Raw genomic sequence first — 26,462 nt, forward strand, 5'->3', positions numbered from 1 at the left:
CTGAGCCACCCTCCAAGGCAGGGGTTGTGCCAGCGTCGCTGCCAGACTCCGTAGCAGGGGGACCGGGACCGTCCCATCCCCAGCTCGGCCTGGGCTCAGCCTGGGGCCCAGGGGTGCCAGGCGGAAGGGGGTCTGGCACGCACCCGGCTGAGCCTCCACGGGTATCCTGGGTGTGCGGGAAGGGGCTTGCGTCTGGGCGAGGCACCTCGGTAGTCAGTGCTGAGCATTTTATTAAAGCCAGTGGCCTTGGGGTGCACGAAAGGTGGCCCCTCCGGCCCCCACTCAGGCCACTGGGAGGAGGGTGCCCTTGAAAGGCAGGGGTCTCCCTGGGGGAGAGAGGACACTGGTGGCTCTCGGGCGCATGGAGATGGTTCTTCTAGCTCAGGGATTCAGGGCCTTCTCCGGGGATGTGGGGCTGCCGGTCCGTCCCCTTCCCCGAGACCCGAAGGTGTTTGAAGGCGGTGGGCAGCACGTGGCCCAGGAAGGGAGGGTCGGTCACATCGCGGATCATGACGACATACTCCCCTGCAAAACACGGGCGCTCAGACTCGGTCCCCAGTAGTCACCCCCTGTCCGGGCCCCTGCCCTGGCTTCTGCCCACCCCCAGACCCTGCCCAGGACCTCAGGTGTCCTCCCGGGCCCTGCGACCCCAGGACCTGGCGCGCAGAGCACCCCTCACCCCCGATGGGGCTGCATGACTGAGTGCAAGGATTCTTTTGAGAAAACTCCCCATCTTTGTAACAGAAAAGCAATTCATTTCCTCTAAAATGCTTTTTTAAATAATTAAGCCTCTGAGGACACCGTCGTCTGGTTCGTTTGAAGCCCCCGCCCGGCCGGGCTCAGGCCGGCGAGGTGGGGCGGGGGGGGGGGGGGCCGCCCTCCAGGGCGCCCCGGGGATGGAGAAACACTTTCCCTTCTGCAGTCTGTAAACTGTCTGCAGAGCTTCAAAGTTGGAGAAACCATAAAAAAGAAAATAAGAAATAACAGAAAGTGTGGTTGCCATAGAAACCGTCCTTTTCCCCTCCCCCGAGCCCGAGGGGGCTGGCACCGGAGCGTGGAAAAACCTCGCTGGGCTGGCCCGGGCTCACACCAGGAATGCGGCCGCAGCTGAAACGGGGCGCAGGAGGCGGCTCACACCGTCAGAGAGAACATTCCAGCGCCCTGGTCTGGGAAGCAGGCACTCCCCTCGCTGCACAGTCACCAGGGGCTGTGGACACCCTGTGTTCTGGCGGGGGGGGGGGGGGGGTGGCAGGACGCGAAAGAGCCTCGGTGGGGGGGGCAGGAGTTTGCTGGGCTTTGAGTCAGTTCCTTCAGAAATTCGGGGGGCCTGGGCGGGGGCCCGCGTTCTGCAGCCCCGGGCACCAGGCCTCCCTGGCCGGCCTGGAGGAAAAGCCGCGCATGGCAACGCCACAGTGTTTCCAAGCAGCCGGTTTCTAGGTGTTCCCGGGAACACGGCTACACCAACCTGCGGCCAGCGCGCCGGCTGGGGGGCGAGCTCCGCGGGCAGCGGCTGCAGGACCAGGCCCAGCCCTCGGCTCACCTCCCTGCCGCGCTCTTCTCCCCGAGGACGGCAGGGGGTCTGGCCGGTGGCCACCGTGCCGGCCTCGGAAGCCACCCGAGGCCCGGCCCTCGCGGCCTGGCCGTGGGCCCGGTGCCCAGCGTCCCCACAGAGGCGGCGCGGCCACCCACCGGCTTCACCCCTCGAAGCCGGAAGTCGCTTCTCCTCGGGCCCAGCCCTCCTCCGGCCTGTCGCCCATCGGACCCCGCAACTGGGTGCAGGGGGCGCCGCCTCTGCCCACGCACGAGGGGCCCGGGGTCCTAAAATAGGGCGACCACAGCACCAGCTTTGCTGGCGTCAGCAGACTCACGTGGCTGCTGTCGGGACTCCTAGCGCCGGCCCGCACGGCAAGGTGGGGGGCGCTGCCCAGAGCCCGGCCCAGCCCTCCCCCACACAAGGGGGGCTCTGTGGGCCACAGGCTTCAAGTACACGAAGGGTTGAGGGGGCCCAGACCTGGAAGCCTGCCGGCCTTCCGATCGGGACCCTGGACACAAGGAGCCAGGGACGTTCACTTCGCCCGTGGGGACAGAGAGGCCCCCCCCACCCGGCACCCGCGGCCATTCCAAGGGCCCGGGGAGGGCCTGGTGGAAGCCCATCCCCCATCCGTGCCCCCTCCACCTGGGGTGCCTCTGGGGGAGCCCAGAGGGGCATGGGGAGCGGCCGGGCCGGGAGTCGCCCTCTCTGATTCCCTGGCTTCCAGAGTCAAGATGAGTGTTGGATTTAGGGGTGCGTTCAGAGGAAGGGAGTCTTTCCAAAAGGTCGGCAACGATGATACATGTGGATTGTGGGGTGGTGGGTGGAATCGGCCCTCCCCACCCCCACCCCGTCCCCTGCCGGCCACCTACCTGGGAAGGCCGCAGCCGCGGGCTCTGCGGTGGCCGCCCCGTCAGGCCTGCAGGGAGAGGAGAAGGAAGCCCCTGAACCGCAGCCCCGGGGCCCTGAGGACAACAGAGACCCTGCTGTTCCTGCCTGCCAGCCTCAGGCGGGCACAGGTGTGACCGTCCTGTCCTCCGAGGCCCATCTCTGCCTCCCGAGGGTGGAGCGTGCCCCCGTCGGGACAGCTCTCTGCCCCTGGGCCCGGTGCCTCGCCGTCTAAACCCAAACATGGCCACAGAGGCTGGAGCCAGACCCCAACAGACCCATCCCTGTTTCCACAGCTCTGCAGGATCAAAGGTTCTTTGCACGGAGCCCCCACAATGCCGAGCAGAGAGGCCGCTCGGAGAAGGGCTGGCACACCGGCTCTGCTTGGAAGTGACTTACCAGTGGTGTTTATTTTCCAGCGGCAGCCGGGCTCGGCGGGGCCCTGGTGCGTCCTCCTGTGTCCCCCTCAGAGGGACCGGAGGCCATTGCTACCTGGGAGCCTCATGGGAAGGGAAAGAAAGGGTAGCAGGCAGAGACAGGCTGTGCGGGGTTCCCTGGGCCTGGACCCAAGTCCGAGGGACGGAGACCCTCACTTCTCACGCGGTGGCCGCGCGGCGGCCACAAGAGGCCCTGACGGGCAGCCCGAGGCGGCTCAATCAAGCCCAAGTCTGAGGGCTTTGACCTGACCGGGGGTTTCTGCCTGCCCGCAGGGGTGGTCACCAGGAGGCCACCTTGGGGACATGAGGGTGCCCACCTGGACCCCCAGCTGCCAGATGCACCTTCTTGGTGGGACAGAGGCCCCAGAGCGACGGGCGGGGCTTTGCCCTGAAGGATCTACCCGGGGGCCTTGGGGGGAGCCACGGGACTCCTCCCACCCCGGCCTCCGTGGCTGGTGGTGGTTTCCTGTTATCAGAGCTGGGGGTGGAGGACGGGGGCTCCCTGGCATCGGCTCGGCGACCTGCCAGGGTCCGACCCCTTGCCAAGCTTAATTACCACGGGCATGGTTTGGGTGATAAAAAATTAAAGACAAAAGATTTTAAAATTACTTCATTTTGAGCGGGGGAAATGGGCCTTGGCTGGGACCCAGGAGCCACGTTACAGATTCTGAAATGTGGGTGAGGAGGGGAACGCGGATAAATAATTCAGCACTAAGAATAACCAGAGTCTGTCAGCCTGCCAGAGTCAAGAGAAATAGACGGGGTTACAAGAATCCTGAGAGTTTTTACAGAACCCCCAGGGCCTTGAGAAATCGGAGGCCGAGCTGGGAAGCAGCTGGGGAGTCTCGGTGTGAGGAGAGGCCAGAGGCGCCGACTGATCAGCGGACGGTTCTCCCAGACCCGCAGGGTGGGGACTTGGCGCCCTGGGAGGCGGTCCCGAGAGGCCACCTGCTGAGGGTGCACCGGGAGCCCTGGGCCGCAGCGTGACAGCAGGAACACTAACTGGGCACTGACTGTGTAGACGGCACTGAGCTGAGCCTCCAGGAATCGAGGTCAGAGCCAGAGGAGGGAACAGGCCCCCTCTGGGAACCGGTGCCGGCGCCTCCTGGGCGGAAAAGGGCGCTGGGAGAGTCGGGACCCAGGGGCCGGGCGGCGCTGGGGACCCAGGGCTCCAGCCTGGTTTTCTCTTTATCTGTGGCTGGCGTCCTTGTCCTCATGTTTCCTGTGCTTGGGGTTCCTTGTGTCTTGAATCTGTAGGTTTATAGTTTGCGATGAGTTTGAAAACACGGTGGCCGTTATTTCTTTGACCGTCTCTTCGGCCGCGTCCTTCCCTTGCGGCACTTGGGAGCCTCTGATTCCGTGCATGTTTGGCGGAGAGGAGCTGTTCGGCAGTTCAAAACGCTCCGCTCGAGAAGTTCAGCCCTGCTTCTCTTCCTGGGCTTCTTCCGGGGGGTTTCTGTGGCTGTGCCTGCAAGTTCACGCCCCTCCCGCCCACCCCTGCCCACGCACATCATCTTTGGTGGGTGAGCCCACTCCTTCACGCCTCACGTCTGCCGAGCGTGGCCGGTCTTCCCTGCTGGACACACAGAATCCAGTGACGACGTCTCACGCCGCCGTCTACTGGCTCTTCCATTGGTGTCCTTTCTGGGTCGGCTTTGATCGGTTCATTTTTCCTCATCATGGGTTATACTTTCCTGCTTTCTTTGTGTGCCTGGTAATTTTCGGTCAGATGTCAGACATTGTGAATTCTACTTTCTTGGCCACTGGCTGCTTTTGTATTCTTATAGTCTTGATGCTGTTTGGTTACTTAGAGACGGTTTGATCCTCTTGGGTCTTGCCTTTAAGGCTTGCAAGGTGGGGTTCGAGATATGGTTAATTATTCCCCACCACTTGGTACTCTTCTGACGTCCTGTGAGTTGAGGTCTTCCGGACTGGCCCCTGGACCGAGCACTCTTCACAGCCCCGTGTGAGCTCCGGGCAGGACTTGCTGTGACCCTCTCGCTGGTTTTCCTGGCACGTTCACGCACGTTCCTCGCGCTCCGCAGATCTCTAGGACTCCCCCCTCCCGTGCCGCCTCCTGCAAACTCTAGCTGCCTTAGCTTCCCGGGACTCCCAGCTCCTTCTCTCCCCTCGTGAGGACCCCTGAGCCTGCCGGGTCCCCTCCCTGCACTACAGACGGTAATGCTCCGGGAAGCGAGCTGGGGCCTCTCAGGGGCTCCCCCTTCATCACCTGATACCCAGTGTCTTGAAGGCTGGCCATGGTTTCCTGGATCTTATCCGGCTTGTTACCTGTTTACCTGTGGGAGGGCAAACCCAGCCCCTTACGGTCCCGCATTTACAGACCAGACTGAGACGTGGTGCTCAGATGGCCCCAACTCGTGTCTCCGTGGCCCGAGGGCCGGGGCTCCTAGTGGAGGGCAGGGCGTGAGGCCTGTGTGCCTGCTAGTCGGGGTTGTCCTTCCAGGGCCCCCAAGGGGCATATCGTCCTGACTGCTTGTGTCGCTGTGAGGTGGGGCCTGGACCAGTGTGAATACTCTGTGGCGAGGTCCCCGTGGTGGGTCTCCTGGTCCCCATCGGGCCTGGCGGGCCTCACCCGTGGGACCAACGGCCAAGCTGGCACGAGGAGGGGACCGGACAGCCTCCTTTCAGGGCCGACAAGTAACCTGCAGGTTCCTATCAGGTTCCTATCAGATACCTGAGTGGCCCACAGGCCCAGCTGCCTTCCCCTCGGCACCGCCGGTCCTGCCGCTCCCCCTGACCCGTGCCTTTCCCTTTCCGTAGGACCCGAGAGTGTCCTGTCTGAGCCGAGCCGAGCAACCTCAGCAGGCTCTCCTGCCTTCACCTCTTCCAGGACAAGCGTATCTCAGGACTGCGCTGAAACACCATGCAGCCCCCCAGGGACACGCCCCGGGACTCCGTCCCACCGGAATTGCCAGCAGCATGTCTGACCCTCAGCAGAACCACTGCTGAGGCGAGGCCCACAGCAGCCCGGGCACGCCCAGGTGGGCGGAGCTATGGAAAGAGCCATAATTGAAGAGGAAGCCTGAGGCCGCCCAGCCAGACCCTGGCCCAGTGGGACAGGAACCCGGCGACCTGTGCACGCTCGTCCCTTTCCTGGGCAGCTGAACAGAGGGGGGCAGCTGGGGAGGGGACGTCAAGACCCCGCAGTCAAGCACACGGTGGGTGGCAAGAGAAAGGGGTTCCCTTGGGGGGAGCCAAAGGTCTCTGGCAGCCTGTGTGACCCGGGCCTGTCCACCCACAGGCCCACCAAGGGACCTGCAGGGCAGTGGGCAGGGTGGCCCCCCGGCCCGGCAGAGGAGGGCCGTTGGCTACAGACCCGACTTAGGGCTAGAGGGCTGGGGAAGCAGGCCCGCGACTTGGTCAGGCCTGGTCCTGACCCTGGCTGTCATCAGTTTTTCAGGCTGAGGTGGGCACGTGGGCAGGGCATGGGGTGTGGAGGCCCTGAGACCTGACCTGGGCACGGGGACCAGTCTGCCTGGGGCTCAGCATGGCGAGAAGGCACCCTTTTCCTGGCCGGGGAGAGCTCCCCGCCCAGAGCCGTCTAGGTCAAGGCCCCGGGTCCCGGCCTCTGCCCACAGCCGTGTGGGCATCATGGCAGTCCTCCGGTACCGATGGGATGTGCCGGCTTAGGGGACCGGGGAGCCACGGAGTCCAATGCCAGTCAAGGCAGGGATTGGGGAAAACTGCCACCCTGAGGGCGTGTGGTCCGCAGGGAAGCGACCCGGCTCTCCCGACCTGCTCACGTGGGACGGGAGACCCGGGGCTCTCTGTGGCCCCCACACGGAGCCCATAAGGAATTTCCAAAATCAGAACATCAGCTAATTGTTGGAGCACGGCTGGCCCGGATTTGGGGCTGAGCTGGAAACCATCACCACTCCCGGGGGACCCCTGGGAAACAGGAGCCTCAGGGCTGTGGGTCCTGAGTGACGGCCACGGGCACGGACACGGGGTGCCGTGGGCACGCAGCCCCGGCTGCTCCCCCTCTGCAGAGCGTGTTCTGCTCCACGGGGCACCCAGGGGCACTGGGGTCACACTGTCACAGTGGCCCCGGCAAGTGAGGCCCCTGCTTGCACAGGCGGGAGAGCGGCCGGGGGCCTCGGATGGCGGGGCGGGGAGGGGACGTGAAGGTGTCCCCCCCTGGCCTGCAGTGGGCGTGTAAGGGTTAAGGCCCCGCCTGCCGCCAGCCTCCAGCCTGTCGTGCTGTGCTGTGGGGGTGGGGTGGGGTGAGGGCGCCCCATCAGCCCAGCTGTTCCCGCCTGGGCCTCACACCTGCTTCCGTTTATTACTCCTGCTCGGACGACGGGGCTCAGTTCTCCGTCTTTAGAGTTTCTGAGGAAGCAGAGAAACCCATCAGTCTCTATGTCTGATTTTCCATGAACATGCCCGGGGGGTGGCGGTGGGGGGGGGGGGGAGGCCGGGCCCACTCTGCCAGGGGCCGGTGGCCAAGGAAGGGGTGACGAGGTCCCCAGGGGACCAGAGCCCTCTGCCTGGCTCCCTCTTGTGTTGGGAGCCCTCCCCCACCGCGCTGCCCTGGGGCTCATCTGAGATCAAGCTACCCGTCCCCCCGGCCCCGCACTTTGCTGGGACAGCCCTGGGAGCAGGGCTGCCCTACAGCAGACACATTGCCTGGTGACGCAGGCCGCAGGCCGAGGAAGACCTTCCTAGCTGAGGGGCCGGCGTGTGCCAAAGGCTGGCGGGGGGGCGGGGGGTTGCTGTGTGTGGAGAACAGGGCGGGGGCACAGGTGAGCCGGAGGGGGTGCCGCAGGGCAGAGGGGCTGAGGGCTTCACCCCGGACCTTTGGGTAATGAAGCACGCACTCCAGTCTCCTGAGCTGAGCCCTGTGTAGGTCACAGAGTGGAGGGAGAGAGGGTGGAGGGCACCCAGAAGTGGCCCCAGAGGCGGCCGTGGTGCAGGGAAGGGGATGCGTGAACCCCACTGGTAGGGCAGCGCGGGGCAGTAGCTGGCTGGGCCGGGCGAGGAGCCAAGGGGCTGATCCGAGGGCCTTCCCGATTGGACCCTGCACTGCCCCCCCCCCTCACCCCCGGCGCTCAGACGCGGGACAGGCCACCAGCCTGAGCCTGTCGTCTCTGGGACCCCGGTGACCCTGGAGGCCCCCGCCCAGGGCCCTGCTCTTCCCTGGGAGAGCCCGCTGTCCACCGCACGCTTCTCGCTGCATTCCTGCGGAGACATTCCTGGCATATTACGGAATTTCACAACATGACACAGGGCCCCGTCAGTTCCTGAATGATGTGGAGTTGTGTCAGCTGCAAAAGACGAAGTCTGTTGTGTAAATGTGGCTGTGAGTCTGCCCAGCCGCCCGTGAGAATTCCACTGAAACGGGGCATTCTCCCCCAAACCCTAAGTGCGTGTTTTGTAACAGCACAACGCGGCGGCCAGTCTGCCCGGGGGTGGGTGGGGGCCTCGGGCCGACCTTGCCCGTGACTGCTCACTGCCGGCTCAGCACTCGGCCAGCCCGGAGCCTGATGTGCTGGCCGGCACGGCCCCTCCCCTGCTCACCCGGAGAAAAATGGGTTTAATTAAGACTTCCGCGATTAGTCACTTCATCAGTCACCAGGCCAACACAGATGGGGCCAATTACTGTTTTTACTTGAATAGATATTTGGTGCTGGCAACCCCTCCGGGCAGGGTCGCGCAGGTGACCGCTGAGCACCTGACGCAGGCCTCTGACCTCTTGGGGAGGCTGTCCAAGCCTCCATCCCGGGCTCCTCGATGACCCTGCCCCGGGGACACGGGTCCACCTGCCTTGCCCCCTCCTCTGCCCTGGGTCCTGGGTGCTGTCCCGTGAGACCACCACTGGCTGGCCCCGCCGAGACCCGCAGATGCCCCGGGCAGGGGCCTCCAGGGTCAGCTGGATCCAGTTGGGCAGGCCCAGCTGGGGCCCTTGGAGCACAGCCCCAGGCCCTGGGGATGCAGCCTCGCCCCGGGCCGTGGGCACAGAGGGTCAGCCTCCGGGCTCCTCGCAGGGCCTGGCCAGCGACTGCCCCTCTCTGCTCCGGGATGGGGTCCGTGCGCAAACCCCGAAGCCATCTGCAGACCACCCCCAGGCGGGGTCCACACGGAAAGCGCCCACGTGACCCTGGGGAGGTGGGAAGTCAGGTCCCAGACTCTGAGGGAAGAAGTCAGGGCCGTGATTCATGCCATTTCCCGGGACACGGCTCAGGGCCCCTGGGACAGGGCTCAGGGCCCTCCCAGCAGGGACCCTGCTGAGCATGGCTCGCTGGGGTCTGTAGTGAAGCACTCCAAGAGGGCTGGGGGCTGGGGACGGGACCACATGGCTGCACCTAAGTGCCCCCTTCCCCAGGTGGCACGCCCCACGAATAAACAGTGAGAGCACGTGTGCTGGAGGGTAGAAGCCACTGCGGGCCCAGCGGCCTTGGCGGGTGACCCTTCACCTCCATTCCCTTCACCAAAATGCACAAAGGTGATTCTCCTCAGTCACTGACGATACCGCAGAACTGTGCCTGGAAGCTGGAGGCAGCCAGTTCTCTCCCTTCTTATGCAAATCAAACCTCCGCCAGCTCTGAAATGACAGGGTGGCGAGACCTCCTTCATCTTTGTGAGTATGGAGGCACCTTTTTCAGTCATTTCCATTGGGCGAGCCTCCTGGAAGTCTACACTGGGCTGCTCAGCGGGCAGGGTGAATAAACGAGCAAATGACTAGTGGACTGTGGCTGCTGGGGGTCACCAGGCAGAGGTGGGCAGCCCAGGGCACACAGGTGACCAGGGGCGGGAGGCTCGGCGAGGACGCAGAGGCGGCCCCTGTCCGTGAGGCCGCACGTGGGCACGGGCCACGCTGCCGCCGACCCTGAAGCTGACCCGGGTCACCCCGGGCGGGCTGGCGGCCGCCCGGACCGCTTCAGACATTCAAGTCAGCCCCGTGGCCCCGCCATCCCTCGGCCTGCGGGAGCTCTTGGACCGTGCCGACACCCACAGGCCATTCTGCGCCCCTGGACCCTGGGCGCGGGGAGGCGGCGGTGTGCGGGCAGAAGCCATCTGCACACACCCCCGCCTCGCCCCCACGGAAATTGTTAACACCTTGGGAACCTTGCATGGGGACCGTGTTTGCCGACTGGCCGGGGACTGGGGACAGGCAGGAGGCAGGCTTGGAGCAGTCTGTCACCGGCTTCTGCCAATATCTCATCTCATCTGAGTGAGTGGGAGGGAACCGTGCAACAGGGAGGGGGCTCTGGGGTCGCTGGGGGTGGGGCAGAGGAGGCAGGTGGAGCCTGGTGGGGAGAGGGGGCTGCCCCCTCCCGGCCTTTGGCCTCCACGGTCCTGCCTTCCGCCCTCCAGGGGGGCTCATTCTAGACCGGGAGGCAGGCTGTCAACCCACAACCAGAAACACAGACTTCTAGGCCGGGATGCCTGGCTGGTCTGTGGTCCATGCGTTTGCCTGAGGCAGCCTGGGGTGGGGGGGGCCGGGGGGAGAGTCGACAGGGCCCTGTGCCCCATTTCGGGGGCTGGGTCAGGCCCAGCAGGCCCGCTCCCCATTACAGAAAGTGGGGTCCGAGTGGTGGCCTCCCCGGGAAGTTGGGGTGTCTGTGAGATGACATCACAGCCCATCCTCAGCAGGGGTGAGGTTGTTGCGTGCCACGTGGGGGCTGGAGAGGGGCAAGGACTTTTGGGGCAGGGAGTGCCAGAGCCTCCCTTCCCCTGCCTCCCCCGTGGGTCTGGCGTTCTCAAACGAGAGCCCCAACCCGGGACCTGGCAGCCGAGGGCTCCGCAGAGTGTCAGGAGCATCTTGGTCCCCCCCGGTCCCATTCACGTGGAGGTAACCGCCCTGCAAACACCCTGACCCTGGGGGTGGGCCAGACCGGAGCCATACATCTGAGACCCCGAGAGGGCCTACCTGAATGCAAACCAGACCCAGGGGGAGGTCCGGGGCCCCTGATCTGCCCGAGTCCGCCTCGGTTGCTAGAAAGGATGGTTTTCTTAGGATTCTAAAAGGTGGGCTTTTGGGGTCAAGAGCCAGGTTTGGATGCTGGTGTGGGATGCTGGTGCCTGAACCAGAGTAAGGAGCCGGGGGGGGGGGGGGGGGGGGACATGGGGACGGTCCACATCCCCGCAGCAGAACTGGTAGGGGGTGCTGGGGCAGATGCTGGGGGCCTCGGGGGGGGGGCCACAAGACACCCAGATCGGGTAGGGGGCCTCGGGGGCACACAGCAGGGGCCCTGGAGAAAGTGGTTGTTTGGGCAGTGGGGTCTGAGGCAGGTGACGCGCCACACGGACCCTGTGACGGGGCAGGGGATGTGGGCTCTGGGGGGCGCTCGGTGGCCACAAAGGGCTTTGCGCGTCACTGCTCAGACCTGTGCCTGCAAACGGGCCCTGGGGTGGGGCGGCCCGAGCCCCCGAGTTCCCACTGAAAGCCATCCCTGCTGGGGTCCTCTACTCGGAAGACCTTGGAGCCCCGGCCACGGGCACCGGCTCACAAGCAGAGCCCTCCTGGGATGGCGAGGACCCCGGGACGAGGACACTGAATTTCAAGCACCAGAACCGACAGAATGAGCGGGCGGGCGCTGCCTCCTGCCCTCAGGAGAAACCAGACACCGAGGGCCTTGTCTGTGTCGGAGGAAGACAGTTCCTCGTCCCACAGCCTCCAGCTGCCCCCCTCCCCGTTATGAAAGGAAGCAGTAACTCTGCCCCAGGCACGGATGGGTCTGTGCGTGTCGACGCGAGTTATTCCGCGCGCGTTGCAGCTTTGGGTCACACGTGCGTGCCCGCGACCGAAGCGCGGGCTGAGTGTGGCGTGTCAACGTTCAGCGGGATCTTGGCTTTTTTTTTTTTCTTAAAGTCTGTGCTTCTCCACTTACTGTGTGAAGCGGGCCTCATATTTGATTCACAAACCGTGACTCAGAACGACACAGGGTGGCACCTTCCCCTGGAAACAGCTCGTCCCGGCTCCGCCTCGCCAGTGGGATCAAAGGCTTGTCAGCCTGCCGATACTGTGCCAGCCTCCGGGTGTCCCGGCCCGTCCCACGCCCGCTGGCGTCACCGATGAGCAATCTAACTGCGGAACGTCCGCAGGCTGCGGCGGCTCAGGACGGATGCCTCGGGCCCTCCTCCCGTTTCTACTCAATGCCTGATTTTCCTAGGGTTTTGCCGTTGGGTCTGTGCCCACAGGCCTCTGCTCTTTTGTGAGGCTATTTCGACGGGTGCCCCGGAGCAGACCGCGTGAAGACAGATGTGCGTGTCCCAGGCCACAAGAGGCGCCCCGGGCACGCTGGCCTTGGCCACTGCCCCCCCTCCCCCGGGCTGATGACAAGGCTACACACAAGGGTCAGAGGCCTGCCCTTGCCAGCAGGTGGGCGTCTTCGAAGGCCTGGCGCCCCTCCCCCAGGGGCCACGTTCTCCCCGCCCCGCCTGCAGATGGAGGGTTCCTGCCTTCTAAGAGCGGGCCGGCTCCCAGGGTCCCAGCCACAGCTTCCCGATGTGCTGCTTTAGGCCCCAGCTCTGCTCTGCATCCCCCAGAGTCCCCACGGAACTGCAAACCGGGTTGGGGACAGGCCGGGGGCGCCGGGGGTGCCGGGGGGCAGGGAGGTGAGCTCAGTCCCACCTGAGCCTTGGGCCACACGGCCTGGCAGGGGACAGGCTGCTCCCACAAGCAGTTGCCAGGAGTGATTTCTCTGGAACTCAGCCTTCCTCCTGGAAGGGCCCCGGGCTGGGAAGAGCGTGTGGCCGAGGTACTGGCAGGGTGGAGTCTCCTCGGCCCCCACCGTGGGGCTCGCAGCCCCGACCTGTGTGTCTGCTGCAGGACGGATCACGGGCCCGCAGCAGGTATGTGGCGGGCCTCTGGCCGCCTCTGCCCACCCTGTGGGCCCCTCCTGGCCTCCGAACACGATCGAGGAGCATCGTCCCTTCCGTGGGCCACCCGGCTCCGCCAACCTGGACCAGGGCCCGGCTCCCCTGAGGCTGGGAGCCTGGCCTCTCCTGCCGTCTAGGCCGCAGAAGTGCGTGCAGTCCCTGGGCAGACGGAGACCGTGCCTGTGGGGTCACAGGCTCGCCCGCCTGTGGGAAACCGAGGCCCCGGCCCCGGCACGGAGCGCACACCTGGGGGGGCCCACCTGTGGTCCCGCTGATGGCGAGGCCGGACCAAACCCCCCGAATGCCCTGAGGCGGTCAGTGTCTCCTACCTGCTGCCTCCTGGCGGGTCCTGCGTGGTGGGCGTCCTGCCGGGGCCCAGGCCCCCTCTGGGCCTGCCACCTGCCTTCTGGAAGGAGCAGTGGGGGAGGGTTCAGAGGGGCAACCGGCACATGGGCCTCGGTGCCGGGCACCGTGTGGACAGAGCCCTGGGGAGGGGGGGTGTCTCCCTGCCCATACCTCACGGGGGCCGTCCAGGAAGAGGACGGGGCTGTAGCCGGGCGGGGGGGGCCCAAGGCAGACGTCCGAGAACCGGGCACAACCTTGTTCCACTCGCCTGCAGTCCTCAGGACAGTGGGGCTCGCATCCCAGGGCTTCTCCTGGAAGGTGAAGGACAGAACATCCCTCAAACAGCACAAAGCCAAGATGGGAAAGAACCTGTCACACGGCCCCTGACGCAAAGCTTCTGTAGCTCGGCCGGCCGGGGCACTGGCCGTGTGGCTGGGGGGACGGGAGGGGGCACAGCCTGCTCTACACCGCGCAGGCTCCGTGCGGGTGTATTTTGGGGCCCCTGGCCTCTTGACGCCCCCTCACCTGGGGTCCACCCTGAGAGCCCTGCAGGCTGGTGCCCTGGGGCTAGGAGGGTCTCCTACCACACAGCCCGTTGCCTGAGGCCCTGGGCGCCAGGTCAGGACCCGGAGAAGGACATTTCTACGTCATGGCTGCATGCTAAGGTGATGTCGGACCAGGTCCAGGAAGAGTGTGGAACATGGGGGCCGCTGGCAGCCACCAGCCCCCACAAGGGGCGAGAGCCCCCCAGGAGACCCCCAAATCCTCCAGGCTGGGCTGGGCCCTGCAGGAGGTACCCCCACCGTGGACCCTGTCCATCCTGGCTTTCCCTACTCCTCCCCTCCCGGTGTCCCGAGGTGGGACGGGGCGTCTCCTGGCGGTCCCCTCCTTCTGTCCCTTGCACAGAAAGCTGGCTGCTGAGACGGGGTCGTGAGGTTGGTGAGGGCCACCGGCACTGACCCAGACACGTGTGCGTCGGGACCCGCTATCCTGTGGGGGCTGGGCTCCCAGCTCTCCTGACTGACCTCTGTCCTGAGGTCCCTGCCGGCTCTCACACAGGGAGAAGCCACCAGCAGGAGCTGGTCGAACCGCAGGGAGGGGGCTGGATGGGGCCGTGGGGACAGCTGGAGGTGGACAAGGCGGGCTGGACGCTCCCGCCAATGGGGGGAGCTCAGTGGGTGGAGGGCGTCTCTCATCCGTGCCCTGGATGGGGCCCAGGGGCCGTAGGCATTAAGTTCCCTTCCCTGGAGCCCAACTTCTGCAGGGAGAGATGCCTACGGGCCCCAGAAGTATTTCCAAATTACAGGTAGGGAATTATTTCTCTCAGAGGGGTCTTAATGTCATCATTATGGCGCATTATAAAAAGTAAAGTCTTTCCTTCTGCAAGGACATTCTTTAACTAAAGTCCTTCTCTCCATTAGCTTTTGCTGTCCCCACACTATTTATGTCCTAGGCAACGACTGTGAACCGCGTTGCTGACGGCATGATTTCTGTTTCTGAGCGCAGCGACGGTTTCCAGTGGGCCTGAGAGGAACCAGTTGTCTGTTATCGACGCCTCCGGCCAACGAAGTCCCCGGCTCTGTGTCCTAATACCCCTGCCAAGGTGACCGTGCAGGAGTGGGTCCCCAGCGCCCGCCTCCGACAGCAGCGGCGTCAGACCCGACCTGAAATGTACCAGTTTCCCTGGGTGGGGGTGGCCAGGGGACGTGGGCATGGGGCCCGGAGCACGTCGCCTCCCTGGGCTCAGGGTCCCAACGACCACGGCGCCCGACGCACCGACCCGGCACCAAGCAGCTGCCCGCGGATCCTCACGGGACTCCCAGGGCCTGTCAGGGCTGGGGCTCTGTGGTCACAGCCCCGTGGTGAGGAGCCCCGGGCCCAGAGAGCGCCGCGGTGCTGGCCTCCCCGCCTGCCCGCTAACACCACGTCACCCAACGTGGCCGGTAGGCGCGTGGATGACCAAGTTCGGTTTAGCCACAGGCTTGACATTCTCCATCACCTCCTGCCATTCATCATCCCCGGATGAGAAGCGGCTCTGAGACCCCTTTTGGTTGAAAGCCAGAGAAACCCAACACCAACGGGCTTAAACCAAAGCGGTGGCACGTCCGCGGTGCGAGGAGGGGTCCCTGAGATTGGGCTGCTCGGGCCCAGGAGGCCACTGGGCGCCGAGGCCCCTTCCCCACAAAGTGCCACGTGGAACTCGTGCACCTGACCGCTCCCTCTCCTCGGGCCGTCCCCGAGTCTCAGATGTGACGCCGCCTTCCCAGAACTGGGGCTCAGCCTGCAGCCGCCGCTCCTGTCCTGTGCCCCCCCGAATTCAGCCCCAGCTCTTCCCGCTAGAGCTGCTCTCGCGGGGCTCCTGGGCTGATCACAACGCTGTCACCGCAGCCTGGCCGTGCTCGGGCCCCGCGCTTCGGCCCCTCTTTTTGCACACGGCCCGGTGGCCTCCTTTGCCTCCATGTCTCAGCTGGACCGTGGCTTCTCAGGTCGTGCGTCCAAGCGGTCCCTCAGCTTGTCTCTGCCCTGCATGTGCGATGTCCCAAAAGGTCAGGCCTCCTGCCGTCCCCAGCCACCCCGACCGTGTGTGGACCGCAGCACAGGGCGTTTGTGGGGTGGGTGGTGTCCCGGCCAGGCCAGAAGCCTCCTATGCAGCTTGTGCCCCAGTCCATCGTGGAAGGTCAGGGAGAGACCTTGTGGACCCTGCTTGGCCACTGAAAGAGAGCAGGGCTCTCTGGTCGGCTTAGGAGTTTAAAATCCACTTAGAAGTGCGTCCTCTCAGAGTGCCCTCTGTCCCGGAGCAGGGGGGCCCGCAGCCCAGGGCTCCACAGGGTTTGTTGAGAATCTGGGTTTCCCACAACGGGGGGCCGCTGTCCTCGGCCCTAACATCGGTGCACCTTGCCTGGGCACCAGTGGCCGCAGCTGACCCCCACCCCCCACCTCCACTGCTGGAGGCCGGTCTCTTTTCTCCCCCGTCTGTGCCCCTTTGGGTGGGCACCTTGCTGCCCGTGGGGGTGTCCACCACATTCGCCCAGCTCCCGCCTCCTCGGGTCAGTCACCCACCTCCGCTCCCTGCAGACACCTGCACGTGCTGCCCCCCAGACCCAATTCCTACCCCAACTCCGGCTCGCTCGACCAGAAACGTGGACTACATCACCGATGTCCCCCCATCCTGGTCTCCCCTCAGCCGCCATCACAGGGCCCAGCCTCACACCTAGCACAGGGACTCACCACTGGGTGAGACCACCCCCCCCAACCCCAGCCCCAAACTCCCACTGACCTCCTCCTGCGTCCGAGCACATGCCATGCCCTGTGGCCACAGGACTTCCGGGGCCAGCCGCACTGGCTACTCCTCACGTCTCGTCCTAGCTCACGACCGGGCCGCCACACTGAGCCTCTGGACGCTTGGCCCCTCTGGCCTCTGCTCACTCCCTGCCCCCGGGGTACTGCTGCAGGTGTCGTGTCCCGGTGGCCTTGGCCCTGCCACCATCCATCTTGCTGTCACGGGGTGGCCATGTGCATCCCCAACACTCACGCCTTCCTGCGGCCCCTTCCTCACCTTGTCTGCCCTGTTGGCGGAGCAGATCCCCCTTCCCGGCCGCGCTCCTGGCTGGAGCCCCCCACCCTCCGAGAGAGCTGCCTCACCACGCACCAGAGTCTCAGGGGACCCATTGTTCTCCTCAGCCTGGGGACAACATGGGGACAGCGTTCTGGGGCGAGGGTCCCGCCCTGGCCTGCAGGGGCCCTTGGAGCTGGTCCTGGCCTCTCTAGGGGGGCACTGGCCAGCCTGGCTGACCCTCGAGGCAGGGCCCCTGCCCAGAGATGCCGACCCCAGCTCCCAGGAGTTATTTCCGAGGCCTCTATGTCGATTTTAATCATCAGCAAGATAAAGGTCACTGCTGCGTCCGGGGGGGCGGGTGGGGGGCGACTGGTAACGGGAGGCTGCACCGCGGGGAGATCGGCGCTTGACCTCTCTGGGAGGAAATGTCGATTAATTATCTTTTTACAGCCAACTCAATTAGACTCCCTAATCACCTGTGTAGGACGCGGAGACAAAGGCGGAGCGCCGCCCGAGTAAACAAGGCTGCGCAGGCCGGGCCGCGACCGTCAAACGGCCGCCGGGGGGCCCTGGGCGGAGAGCCAGCCACAGGCTGGAATGTTTTCTTCATTTATATGAAGAAAAAAATAAAATGTTATCGGCCCTGAGGGGCCGAGAGCCGTCTCACGTGGAGGTGACCAGACACACCGCGTTAGTCTTTAGGGCAGAGGCTCAACCGGCCAAGGAGCTGCTACCTTCCAAAGGCAGAGCGGCCTGTTCGGCGAGGACTGGCGGGGCCGGGGTCTCCATGGCCCAGAGGGCGAGGAGGCAGCGTGAGTGCTGGGCAGGGCTGGGGGGGGCACCCTTGGGCCCCTTCTTGGACGGCCCAGTCTCCAGACGAGGGCTCCCTCGAGGCCGCGACGCCCCCCCCCCCCCCCCCCCCGCCCACCACTCGGTTTGTCCAGTGGGCGCCCGGGCCCGAGGCAAGGGCTGGCCCGACGTGACCACGGGGCAGGACCTTCCAGGTGCTTCTGCTCCACCTCGACCGGATGTGTCTGCACGGTCTGCACCCAGCATGGAGGCGCCCTGGGGACCAGCCCAGAAACAGGCGTCCCCGTGTGGGGTGTCTCAGGCCCCATCTGGGCTGCAGGATGGAGGCCCTGCCTGCGGGCAGGGTTTGGTTCAGGTTTCTATCCAGAGGTTTTCGAATCCATGAGTTTCCCAAGGAGCCCGTGTGAGAGCCAGGCCTGCAGGCAGCTCATGGCCGGGCCTGGCCGGGCAGGTGTTTAGAAGCCCCGTGCCCTGTGGTGGCTGCGGTGGACCAGGACCCCAGTCCCTCGGGCTGAGCTCGGCAGGGCCGGTGTCTGGGGCCACAGCACCGTTCCTGACGAGGAACCTGGTGCCCGCCTTCCCTCCCTTTACTGAAGCGTAGAAAATGGATTTGACACAAAGCCACGGTCCCCGTTGGCCCATGTCCTTTCTGGATGCTCAGACTCACTGCCCCGTCCCTCTTCTACACGTGTGTCCTTCCGAAGGGGGCTGTATGTGTGCTCTGCAAAGTGGTTAAAGCCTCCTCCTTACAGAAATGCCAAGACACTTCCTGCGACCCCGAGGGCATGCGTTACCTCCAGGCTCGGCTCCTGGGCTCAGTTGTGCTGGAATCGCAAAAAGGACTCGAAAGGGGCCGGGACTCTGTGGTCAAACCCGCAGGACGGGGGGGAGGCACTGATTTGGGGTTCTTCCTGAGCCTGTCTCTGATGTCCCCTCATCCTCGACTCCGGGAGCCTCCGGCAGCCAGGCTGTTTATGCCTGGCTGGGCAGAGCGAGGCCAGGCTGCCCCCGAGGTGACCAATGGGGACACCAGCCTTACGGGGCTAGGCAGGCAGCCTGACACCACACAGGGCTCCCCTGAGGGGTCTCCTGCTCATCCAGCGGGAAAGTAGCAGAGGAGCGGCCCTGGGGACGTGGGGTCTGGACACCGCAGCTGACCTCCAGCTTGGTTCCTGCGCAGGTATCGGCCGGGAGGCTGCGCCTGGGGCTGTCTACTTGGGCGACACACAAGGCAGTCCTGGGGGCTCTCGGGACAGACCTGGGCAGAGGCCTCGGGGCCCACGAACGGGCCTGGAGCGTGGCAGCTCTCCAACGGAGAGGGCCGCCTGCAGGTGTGGACAGCGGCAGGACAGGCCGGGACAGTGGCTTGGGGCTCCCGGCCAGTCCGGGTTCTCTGGGGTCTCTGGACCCCGAAGCTCGCCTCCCACGAGGGCTGGAGTTGGCCTTGGGCCGGGGTTGTGCTGATCCCAGCAAGACAGAACTCATGGCCCCGTGTTCTTTCTGGGAGGGATGAAAGGAGGTTTGTTGTGTCTCTAGGAGCTGCCGTCGGGGAAGACGCGCTGCGGGCAGCAGCCTTTACTAGGAGAAGGAAGCTGGTCGTGAGGCTTCCAGAAAGGCCTCGAGGGGCCTGCGGCCCACCAGCAGAGCGTGCTGTGAGGGGCTGGGCACTAAGGAGCCGGCCGTGACCAGGGGTGCGGGCACACGCTTACACACACCCCCCACACGGGAGATGTGCACACAGATGCACACGGTGCCACACACGGTGCTTACACACGCAGGCCCACGCTCAGCACACGCCTGGCCCACGGGCCCTCAGTCCCAGGCTGACCCTCGGCCAATTCCCACACCTGCATGTCTGGCTGGCCATGGGCAGCTCCTCGGGGTGGTGCCGGGTGCCCGGAGGCTCCCTGTCCCCACACTGCCCTGCCATGGGGCCTGGGCCAGGCCTGCCCCACGCCCACCACCGCCCAGGAGCAGAGACTCCAGCAGACCCCTCCCCAGAAACTTGGCCAGGGGACCCTGGACAGGTCAGAGAGCAGGGTGCCGGCCTGGCCTCCCGCCCTCCTTGAATCCCCTGCCTGAAGTGGGTCCTGGATCCCAGGGGCTGCACCCTGTCCCAGGAGAGACCCCCACCCCCACCAGCTCATGCAGGGGCCTGACACCCACTCCCAGGGGACAGAGGCCCGTAGGCAGCATTGTGGTGACCAGAAGGCCACGGGCTCTGTGACGTGGAGGGGGGCAGAGACAGTGGCATAAACCGCCCCAGGAGGGCCCCCAGGGCCAGGCTTCGGGCAAGCAGGGCTCTGACCACAGGAGACTGGGAGCCCCTGCCAGCAGGTCCCAGCAGGGGCCCCAGCGCAGGCTGCACAGGGGCAGCTGGTGAGGTGGGACACGTCCCCTCCCCTCTGTGGCTCAACTGTCAGAGGCTAAGCCTGAGGCAGACGAAGACACAGACGAAGTCTCCGTCCCTGGCCGGCCTGGTGGCCCTAAGCGGTCTGGGGCCTGTCCCTAGGCCACAGGGAAGGGCACCCACCCCGGCCCACCCTGCCCTGGGGCAGGGCATCCTCACTGCCAGTGTCAGCATGTGTCCCCCCTTGGGGGGACAGGCCTCCGAGGCCGCGGTCAGGGGCGAAGAGAAATCCAAGATGGTTCTGGGTTGCTGAAGGCACATCCGTGCCTTCTAGAGCCGTGTTCGCAGCCACCCCCCCAGGCACATCCATGTGGGCGCAGGCTGGCCACCACGCGAGATCTCGGCACCTGACGCAAGCCCAGGCCAGCCTCCCTCCCTCCTTTCTCTCCGGGGCCCCCCAGAGATCTGCTGTTAGGGGTCCCGGGGGTGCTCCTGGGGCTCCTGCCCTGTGGCTGTGCCCACGCAGCCCCAGGACCCATGAGCGGCAGGTGGAGAGGTGCTGGGGAGGGTGGCCAAGGCTGTGGGAGGGGCTCACTCCGCGGGCTATGGTCTCAGATCGCGTGGCCCCCCCACCCCCAGGGTTTCAGACGGACGCAGCCCCTGATGAGCAAGTGTATCTCCTGCTCACGGCATTGCCTGCAGGCACCATAGGATTTTCCTGTACTTGTCTGGGACGACCCCCCCCCCCCCCCCCGGTAGGATTCCTCCACAGGAAATTCACGGCACAGATTTCCCTTTAAAAGCAAGGATCTTTCATGGTAGCTACGCCGCCATAATTAACCATAGACAATTAATATTAAAATGCGTTACCTCCCCCCTCCCCCCCCAAGGCAATGAAATTCCCAGAAGTTCTCTGCTATACATTGCATCGCTTATTGGCAAGACTGCATTAGCAGCAAAGGGCACCTTGATTTTTAAAATCATCTTACAATTAGGGATGATTCTTCACAGACCGCATCTGATGAATGCTCGGAACCATGTGTTCAACAAATGGAAAAGAGGGACCACTCAGATCAGTTGGAAACATTTCCTGGGAGGGTTTTGTGCATTTCACTCTCACACACACACACACACACGCACACGCAACGTGAGGTTCTCGCCCTGCTAGGGCTTTATCGGGTTCCCAAATCCAATTTACGGGGATTGTCTGGGCCGAGTGGCCCGCCTGCCGGTGTCCCTGCAGCCACTATCGGCACCTGCGGCAGGACTCCGAGGGCTCACACTGCCAGGGGGCGCGCGGACGCCCCCCTGACGCGATCAGCACAAAAGGGCATCCCGCTTAAGGCCGAGGGCGGGAACTACAGAAGGTTAAGCGTCTAAATATAAAAATCTCTGTGAACCGAACATCATTATCAGCTTTGTTGCTACCACGTGGGGGCTGCAACGTCACCAAAGGCTGCGGGAAGCCTGGCGCCGGTCCACGCCTACGAAATCGTCTTTTCTTCTCAACGGAAAGCAAAGTGCTCGGAAGTTAAAAACCATGAGGCGGCTGGCATAGTTCGTATCAAAGGGAGAAGAGGATCCTGAGCCCCGCGTGGCGACACGAGGCCTCCGGGAAGTACTTTCTCTGCTCGTTTCACTTACTCGTGTGATTAGAAAGCAGGCTTTTGGAGGGTTTACGTCCTGAACCGCCCGTTGCAGGGGTGAGGAGGAAGCCGAGAAGCCGGTCCCCGGGGGGCGTGCGCGAGGCCGCGCCGGAAGGTGCCAGCTGAGCCCGCCACGGGGCCGCCGCGCCCTGGTGCCTCGTCAGCTCCCGCCGCCGTGGGGCCCCGTCTCCCTCACTTCCTGCCGGTCTCACAGAAGGAGCGTCTTCGCCTCCAGCCCCGGTTTCACGAAGCCCGTTCGTCACTGCCTCACAGTCCCGTGGTGGGGCCGGGGCGTGAGGGCGAGGGCTACGGGGGCGCGGCGCGCGTAGGACACCCTTCCTGCAAAGGGCTGCAGAGGGAGGGCACCCGCCTCCCGCTTCCCCGTCAGCCCCCGGAGGCGGCGGAGGCCTTGGCTGCCGGTGGGTTTGCTCACGCGGCGTCCAGACTGTCAGGCAAAGGCGCCGGTTGACGGAAACGGCCATCGTCCCCTGGTTCTCCGGCCACAGAGCCTGGTCTTGGCCGGCACACTGCGTTCCTCGTCTCCTCGAGGCCTGGTGCGGTCACGTCACCAAGTTCTGGCCGACGGCGTGGAAGCAACGGCACGTTCTTAGAAGGGACGCGGCTTAAAAGGGAGGGCCCTGGCTCCTCATGCTTCCCCCCCCAGCTGCCGGGAACAGGGGGCATGACGACTGGCGCCCGTGCAACCTTCTAGGGCCACGAGATGACGCAGGAAGGGCGACAGAGCAGCGGCACAGGAAACAGAAACAGGGGCCCCAGTGACCGTGGGGGACGGCACCCCAGCCTCTGAACATCCACACGAGAAGCGAACCTCAATGGAGCTGAAGCCGCCGCTGTGCTGTCGGAAGGGGGCTCGAGAGTGAGCTCAGGAGCAGGGACCCGGAGGCGGGGCTGCTCTGAGAACACGGAGGTTCGCTCCGTGTTCCCTGTATGCGTGGGGGCTGCCACACGACGACACAATTTTGCTTTCTTTCAGAATAATGCTCAGAATAAGTTGAGGCTGTCTGTCCCCAGAGAGTCACAGAATGAGCCGCTTTGGTTAAAACAGCAACAGAGACTTCCTTCTTTCCCGCCCAAGCAGCTCCGTGTCCCGGCCGTTTCCGGTTTTCCCCACTCCCACGCGGGTCTCAGGTACCACCCGGCCGCCCCGCAGCTGCCGCCTCCTGGACCCCACAGAGCGAGCTCCCCTGGTCAAGCTGTGATTATCTGGGATTTTCTCGCTCACGGCCGACTCCTATCCTACCTGTGGCAGCAAATTTGCACCGACTTCATTTCCTGTTTGCAGACGGCCGGCCAGTGTGTCCATGACCCAGGGCCACCCCGGGCCAGCTTGTCCGAGGGCTTGGGCCCCCGTGGGGCGAGCGGTGCTCCGGGGCAGCTGAGCGGGCAGGACGCAGTGGCAGTGTCCTGCAGAGAGGCTCGGGCGACCCCTCCTGACCCAGGTGTGCGTGTCCCTGGCGCCCCACCCTGTGAGGGGACGGGAGGGGGTCACGAAGGGGTTGGCGGTCCTGGGAGCAGATGCCGCTCACCATCGCTTTACAGAAGAGGAGACAGGTGTGGAGAGGCTCGGCCAAAAAGCGGCAGAGAAGCAGCCACCTCCCGGGTCAGCCCCCAGGGCACCTGGCAAAGGACCCGGGGCCTCGGGTCCAGCTGCAGAGCTCGAGCGGTTCTCATAGGACCCAAGGCGTGTTCCCCTCGGTCTCCCCAAAGGTGATTCTCTACGGCTCCACGCCCGCGTCCTAGCAAAGCCGGAAACGTCTCTGAGCGTGTCAGCAGCCGGACACCAGCCCCGTGAGCACAGGGTGAGGCCCGCTCCCGAGCGGCGAGCACCCCAAACCCGCACAGCGGGCTGGGCCCGGGCCGCCCACACCAAACACCCCGGGCGCGGACGTGGACCCCCCTTTCCGGGCCGGGTTTCCACGGAGACCTCATCACAGGCTCTGAAATCCCTGCCGGTGGAAGGTGTGGTGCCCAGAGGGTGTTTTTACGCAGAAACATGAGACCTATTCTGCCCTTTGGCGTAAAGTTGCTTCTATAAACCGAGTGGGAAGCAGACGAGGGGTCGTGGCCAGCCCCCCGGGCCTCCCCCCACAAGCCTCGGGGCCCCCGCCGGCCGCTGGGGTGTGAGGCGCCCCCACACAGAGGGCCCGGCCCGGGCCCTGGTGCAGAACACTAGTCCCCCCGTTCTGCTGTGACCTGGGAGCACCCCCTGCGGCATCCAGGGCTGGGGTCCTGATGGGGGACCGGCCCCTCTTCAAGGGCTAAGGAGAACGTGAAGGTCCCCGTGGTTAACATGCGCGTGAACTTGCCCGGTGGGGACCCCGGAGTCCCGCTGATGACCGTGCCCTGGTCCACAGGACCTGATGCAACTGCTTCCCGTGGCTAGGGGACCAGGCGGGACCCACAGCCACGCTCGCTGGGACGCCTCCGGTAACGCACATGCTCCCCCCATTAGGACGTAAGCGGTGGGGCTGCATCAGCTTGTGTGGGACCCGGGGTCCCCGGACACGGTGAGCTGCAGAGATTAAACTCTGATTTACCTCCGGAGCTCCAGTGCTCTGCTTCCGGCAGTGGTTCCAGAGGACTCCATGGAGAAGCCGGGCCAGGCATCCACGGCAGCAGCTGTCAGGCACCAGGAGCCGTGGGGCCAGGTGCATGTGGAGTTGCTGTGTGCTCCGGGCAGAGGCGGAACCAGCCGGAAAACCAGGCAAACGCTGGCGACCGTTAGGTCTATAGACGCCTGTCCCGGGCGGGTGGGGGTTGTCACGAGGGCGCGCTCCCATCCAGCCACAGACCTCCTGGTGACAGTGGCCGAGGCAAACCGCCAAGGTCTGACAGATGCAGAAACAGGCCCGAGGCCCTCAGCCCAGGGGCCACACCGCACCGCCAGGCTCTTGTGCACCAACAAGACAGCCGGCAGTGACCAGATGTGCATGTGGCGAGGGCAGGACGGCCGCCATGGCGGTCCCCGGGCTGCCGTGCCCCAGCCCCACCACGGGCTCTGGGCTCACACAGTAAGAACGTGCACCCGAGGGGTCTGGTGCCCAGGGCGGTAGCTCCAGCCTGCCTTGTAACCCACAGCAATGGCGACCAGCCTGCTCGGGTCTGGGCACTGTCTTCCTGGGACATTCTGTCCCCTCCAGGGCCACTGTGCCTGAGTTCTCAAGGGTCAACTTTATTTTCTTCCTGCCCAGGTTCTGAGGCGCCCGCCATCAGCCCACACACCCCGAAGCACTCACGTAAGCTACCGCCAACCAGCTGGTCAGCTCCACTCACCGGGAGGGCCACCGGGGATGTCCCTCTGGCCTCGAGATGTGTCTGATGCCGCTGCTGGCTCCCGGTCTCCCCTGGGGAGCAGTGGATCTCCTCTGGCACTTTCCAGGGCAGCTCTGGGCTCCAAGGCCCCAGACTTGGGGCTCCACAGAGGATAGGCGATGCACTCAAAGCCACTGCAAAGGGGACAGGTGGGACTGGGCTTTGCCGGACGCCAAGCTGAGAGGGACACCTGGCTGTGGGGGACACGGTGGCTTAAGGGTCCTTCCAGGGAGGAGGGGACGAGGCGACCACTCGGAGACTAACGTGGTGGGAAGCAGGGAACGGTGGGGGGGGTGGGGACGGTGTGTCCGGGACCACTGGAACCACGCCGCAGCCCCAGCCCACCTCCCCCTGGCCCTCTGTCTTTGCTCCTGCTCCACTAGACAGAGCATGTCGTGTCTGGTGGTCACTACTGTGTCCCCAGTGCCCTCAGAGTCCTTGGTGTGGGAGCCACGTGTGGACGGGCCCGGGTCGAGTAGTTCTGGGCCATTCCTCCTCGTCTCCCACCCCACACGGGCGTCCGGGGTCGCCCATACTCACAACGGGGTCTGGAAGGGTGTCTCCGGGTTGTCCTTGTCCACTTTGAAAAAGCTGACCTCTGAGTAGGCCGGAAGCTGCACGTACCTGACGCCAGCCGAGATCTTCAAGACCCGGCCATCCTCGCCTTGGGAAGGACAGAGAAGCAGGCTGAGCCAGGGAGGGACAGAAGAACCCGGGTCTCTCCCTCCCTGGTCCTGGGCCGGGCACCATGAGGACTGTTGCAGCAGACCCCCCGCGCGGGCAGGGCTGGCAGAGGCCACGGCCGTATCCAGCTCACGCTCCCTGCCCACCGTCCCGGCTCCTCTGTCCCCCTGGCCCTCACCTGAGCCGTCCTCGCTGCCCGGCACCGCCACCCCTCACTGGGGATCCCGGGCCTGAGGGCACCTGGCTGTGCCTCTGGCTGGGGGGCTCTCCTTGTTGGCCAGCCTCAGGGTTTCACCTGCTCAGGGGCGGGGGGGTCGCCCTGGCCGAGAGCAGTCACACCGGAGGCTCGTCTTCACCGCGGTTCCACCTCCGGGGAGACATCGCTGCTTGTGGCCCAGCCCCCACCTCGACCTGGGGGATGGCTCCACCCCCCTGGTCTACACTCCTGGGGCACTCGGCACAGGGCCTGGTCGCGTGGACTCTGAGCGGCGTCCGTGACGCCCGTCATTCAGCCCCCGTGGAAGAGGGGACAGAGCAGGACAGATGCTGCAAGTACTTTGACTTGGAAGGAGGGTAGTGGAGGGCGGAGTCGAGGATCACATCCCAGTATGGTCTGATTGGCCTCCGCTCTTGTCATGATGGGGCACCCGGGACCAATCTATGCTCCTACCTGAAGCAACCAAAAATGCAGACAAAATATAATGATAACACGATGGTTTTCAAGATCCAAGGACAGTGGTCCCTGAGACGGGAAACAAAGGGTGTGGACCCCATAACTGCCCAGGTCACTGCCTTGAGAGAAGGTGGACCGGGTACAGGGAGAGGGACTGGCAACCCCAGGAACCCCCTCAGTGAGGACACAGGGCTGAAGGGGGAGGGGGGGAGGACAGGCACATAGCAGGAGTCCTGGAGTCCAGAAGGCAGAGGAACAGAGAAGCGTGTGGGGCCTCTGGGTGCACAGCAGAGCACAGGTTGGTGCGCCAAGTGCAAGGAAATGTCCCCAGGCCAGGGAAAGACAGGGCGGGAGGCTCTGGGCTCA

At 64.9% G+C, this 26,462-nt stretch overlaps 1 protein-coding gene across 10 annotated transcripts in view; it reads right to left on the reverse strand.

Moving 5' to 3' along the window:
- Positions 1-213: 213 nt before the first annotated feature.
- The window catches only part of MORN1 (MORN repeat containing 1), a 52,068-nt gene continuing 25,819 nt past the window's right edge, over positions 214-26,462 (reverse strand). Inside the window, exons 9-15 of one of the 10 annotated variants that reach the window (XM_086715431.1) lie at positions 25,280-25,403; positions 24,701-24,873; positions 23,965-24,164; positions 13,216-13,355; positions 13,029-13,105; positions 2,404-2,450; positions 214-525 (exon numbers count right to left, since the gene is read on the reverse strand). In XM_086715431.1, the coding sequence (XP_086571557.1) occupies positions 508-525; positions 2,404-2,450; positions 13,029-13,105; positions 13,216-13,355; positions 23,965-24,164; positions 24,701-24,873; positions 25,280-25,403 (779 nt within the window). In that variant the 3' untranslated portion in view covers positions 214-507. Of the gene's footprint in view, positions 526-623; positions 943-2,403; positions 2,451-8,463; positions 9,419-13,028; positions 13,106-13,215; positions 13,356-23,964; positions 24,165-24,700; positions 24,874-25,279; positions 25,404-26,462 lie in introns of those variants that run through there. The other 9 variants (XM_086715435.1, XM_086715430.1, XM_086715429.1 and 6 more) reach the window with 9 other exon arrangements.

This window comes from Puma concolor, chromosome C1 (genome assembly GCF_028749965.1).
Source record: "Puma concolor isolate L17-30 chromosome C1, mPumCon1.1.hap2, whole genome shotgun sequence".
In the NCBI taxonomy this organism is placed as follows: Eukaryota; Metazoa; Chordata; class Mammalia; order Carnivora; family Felidae; genus Puma; species Puma concolor.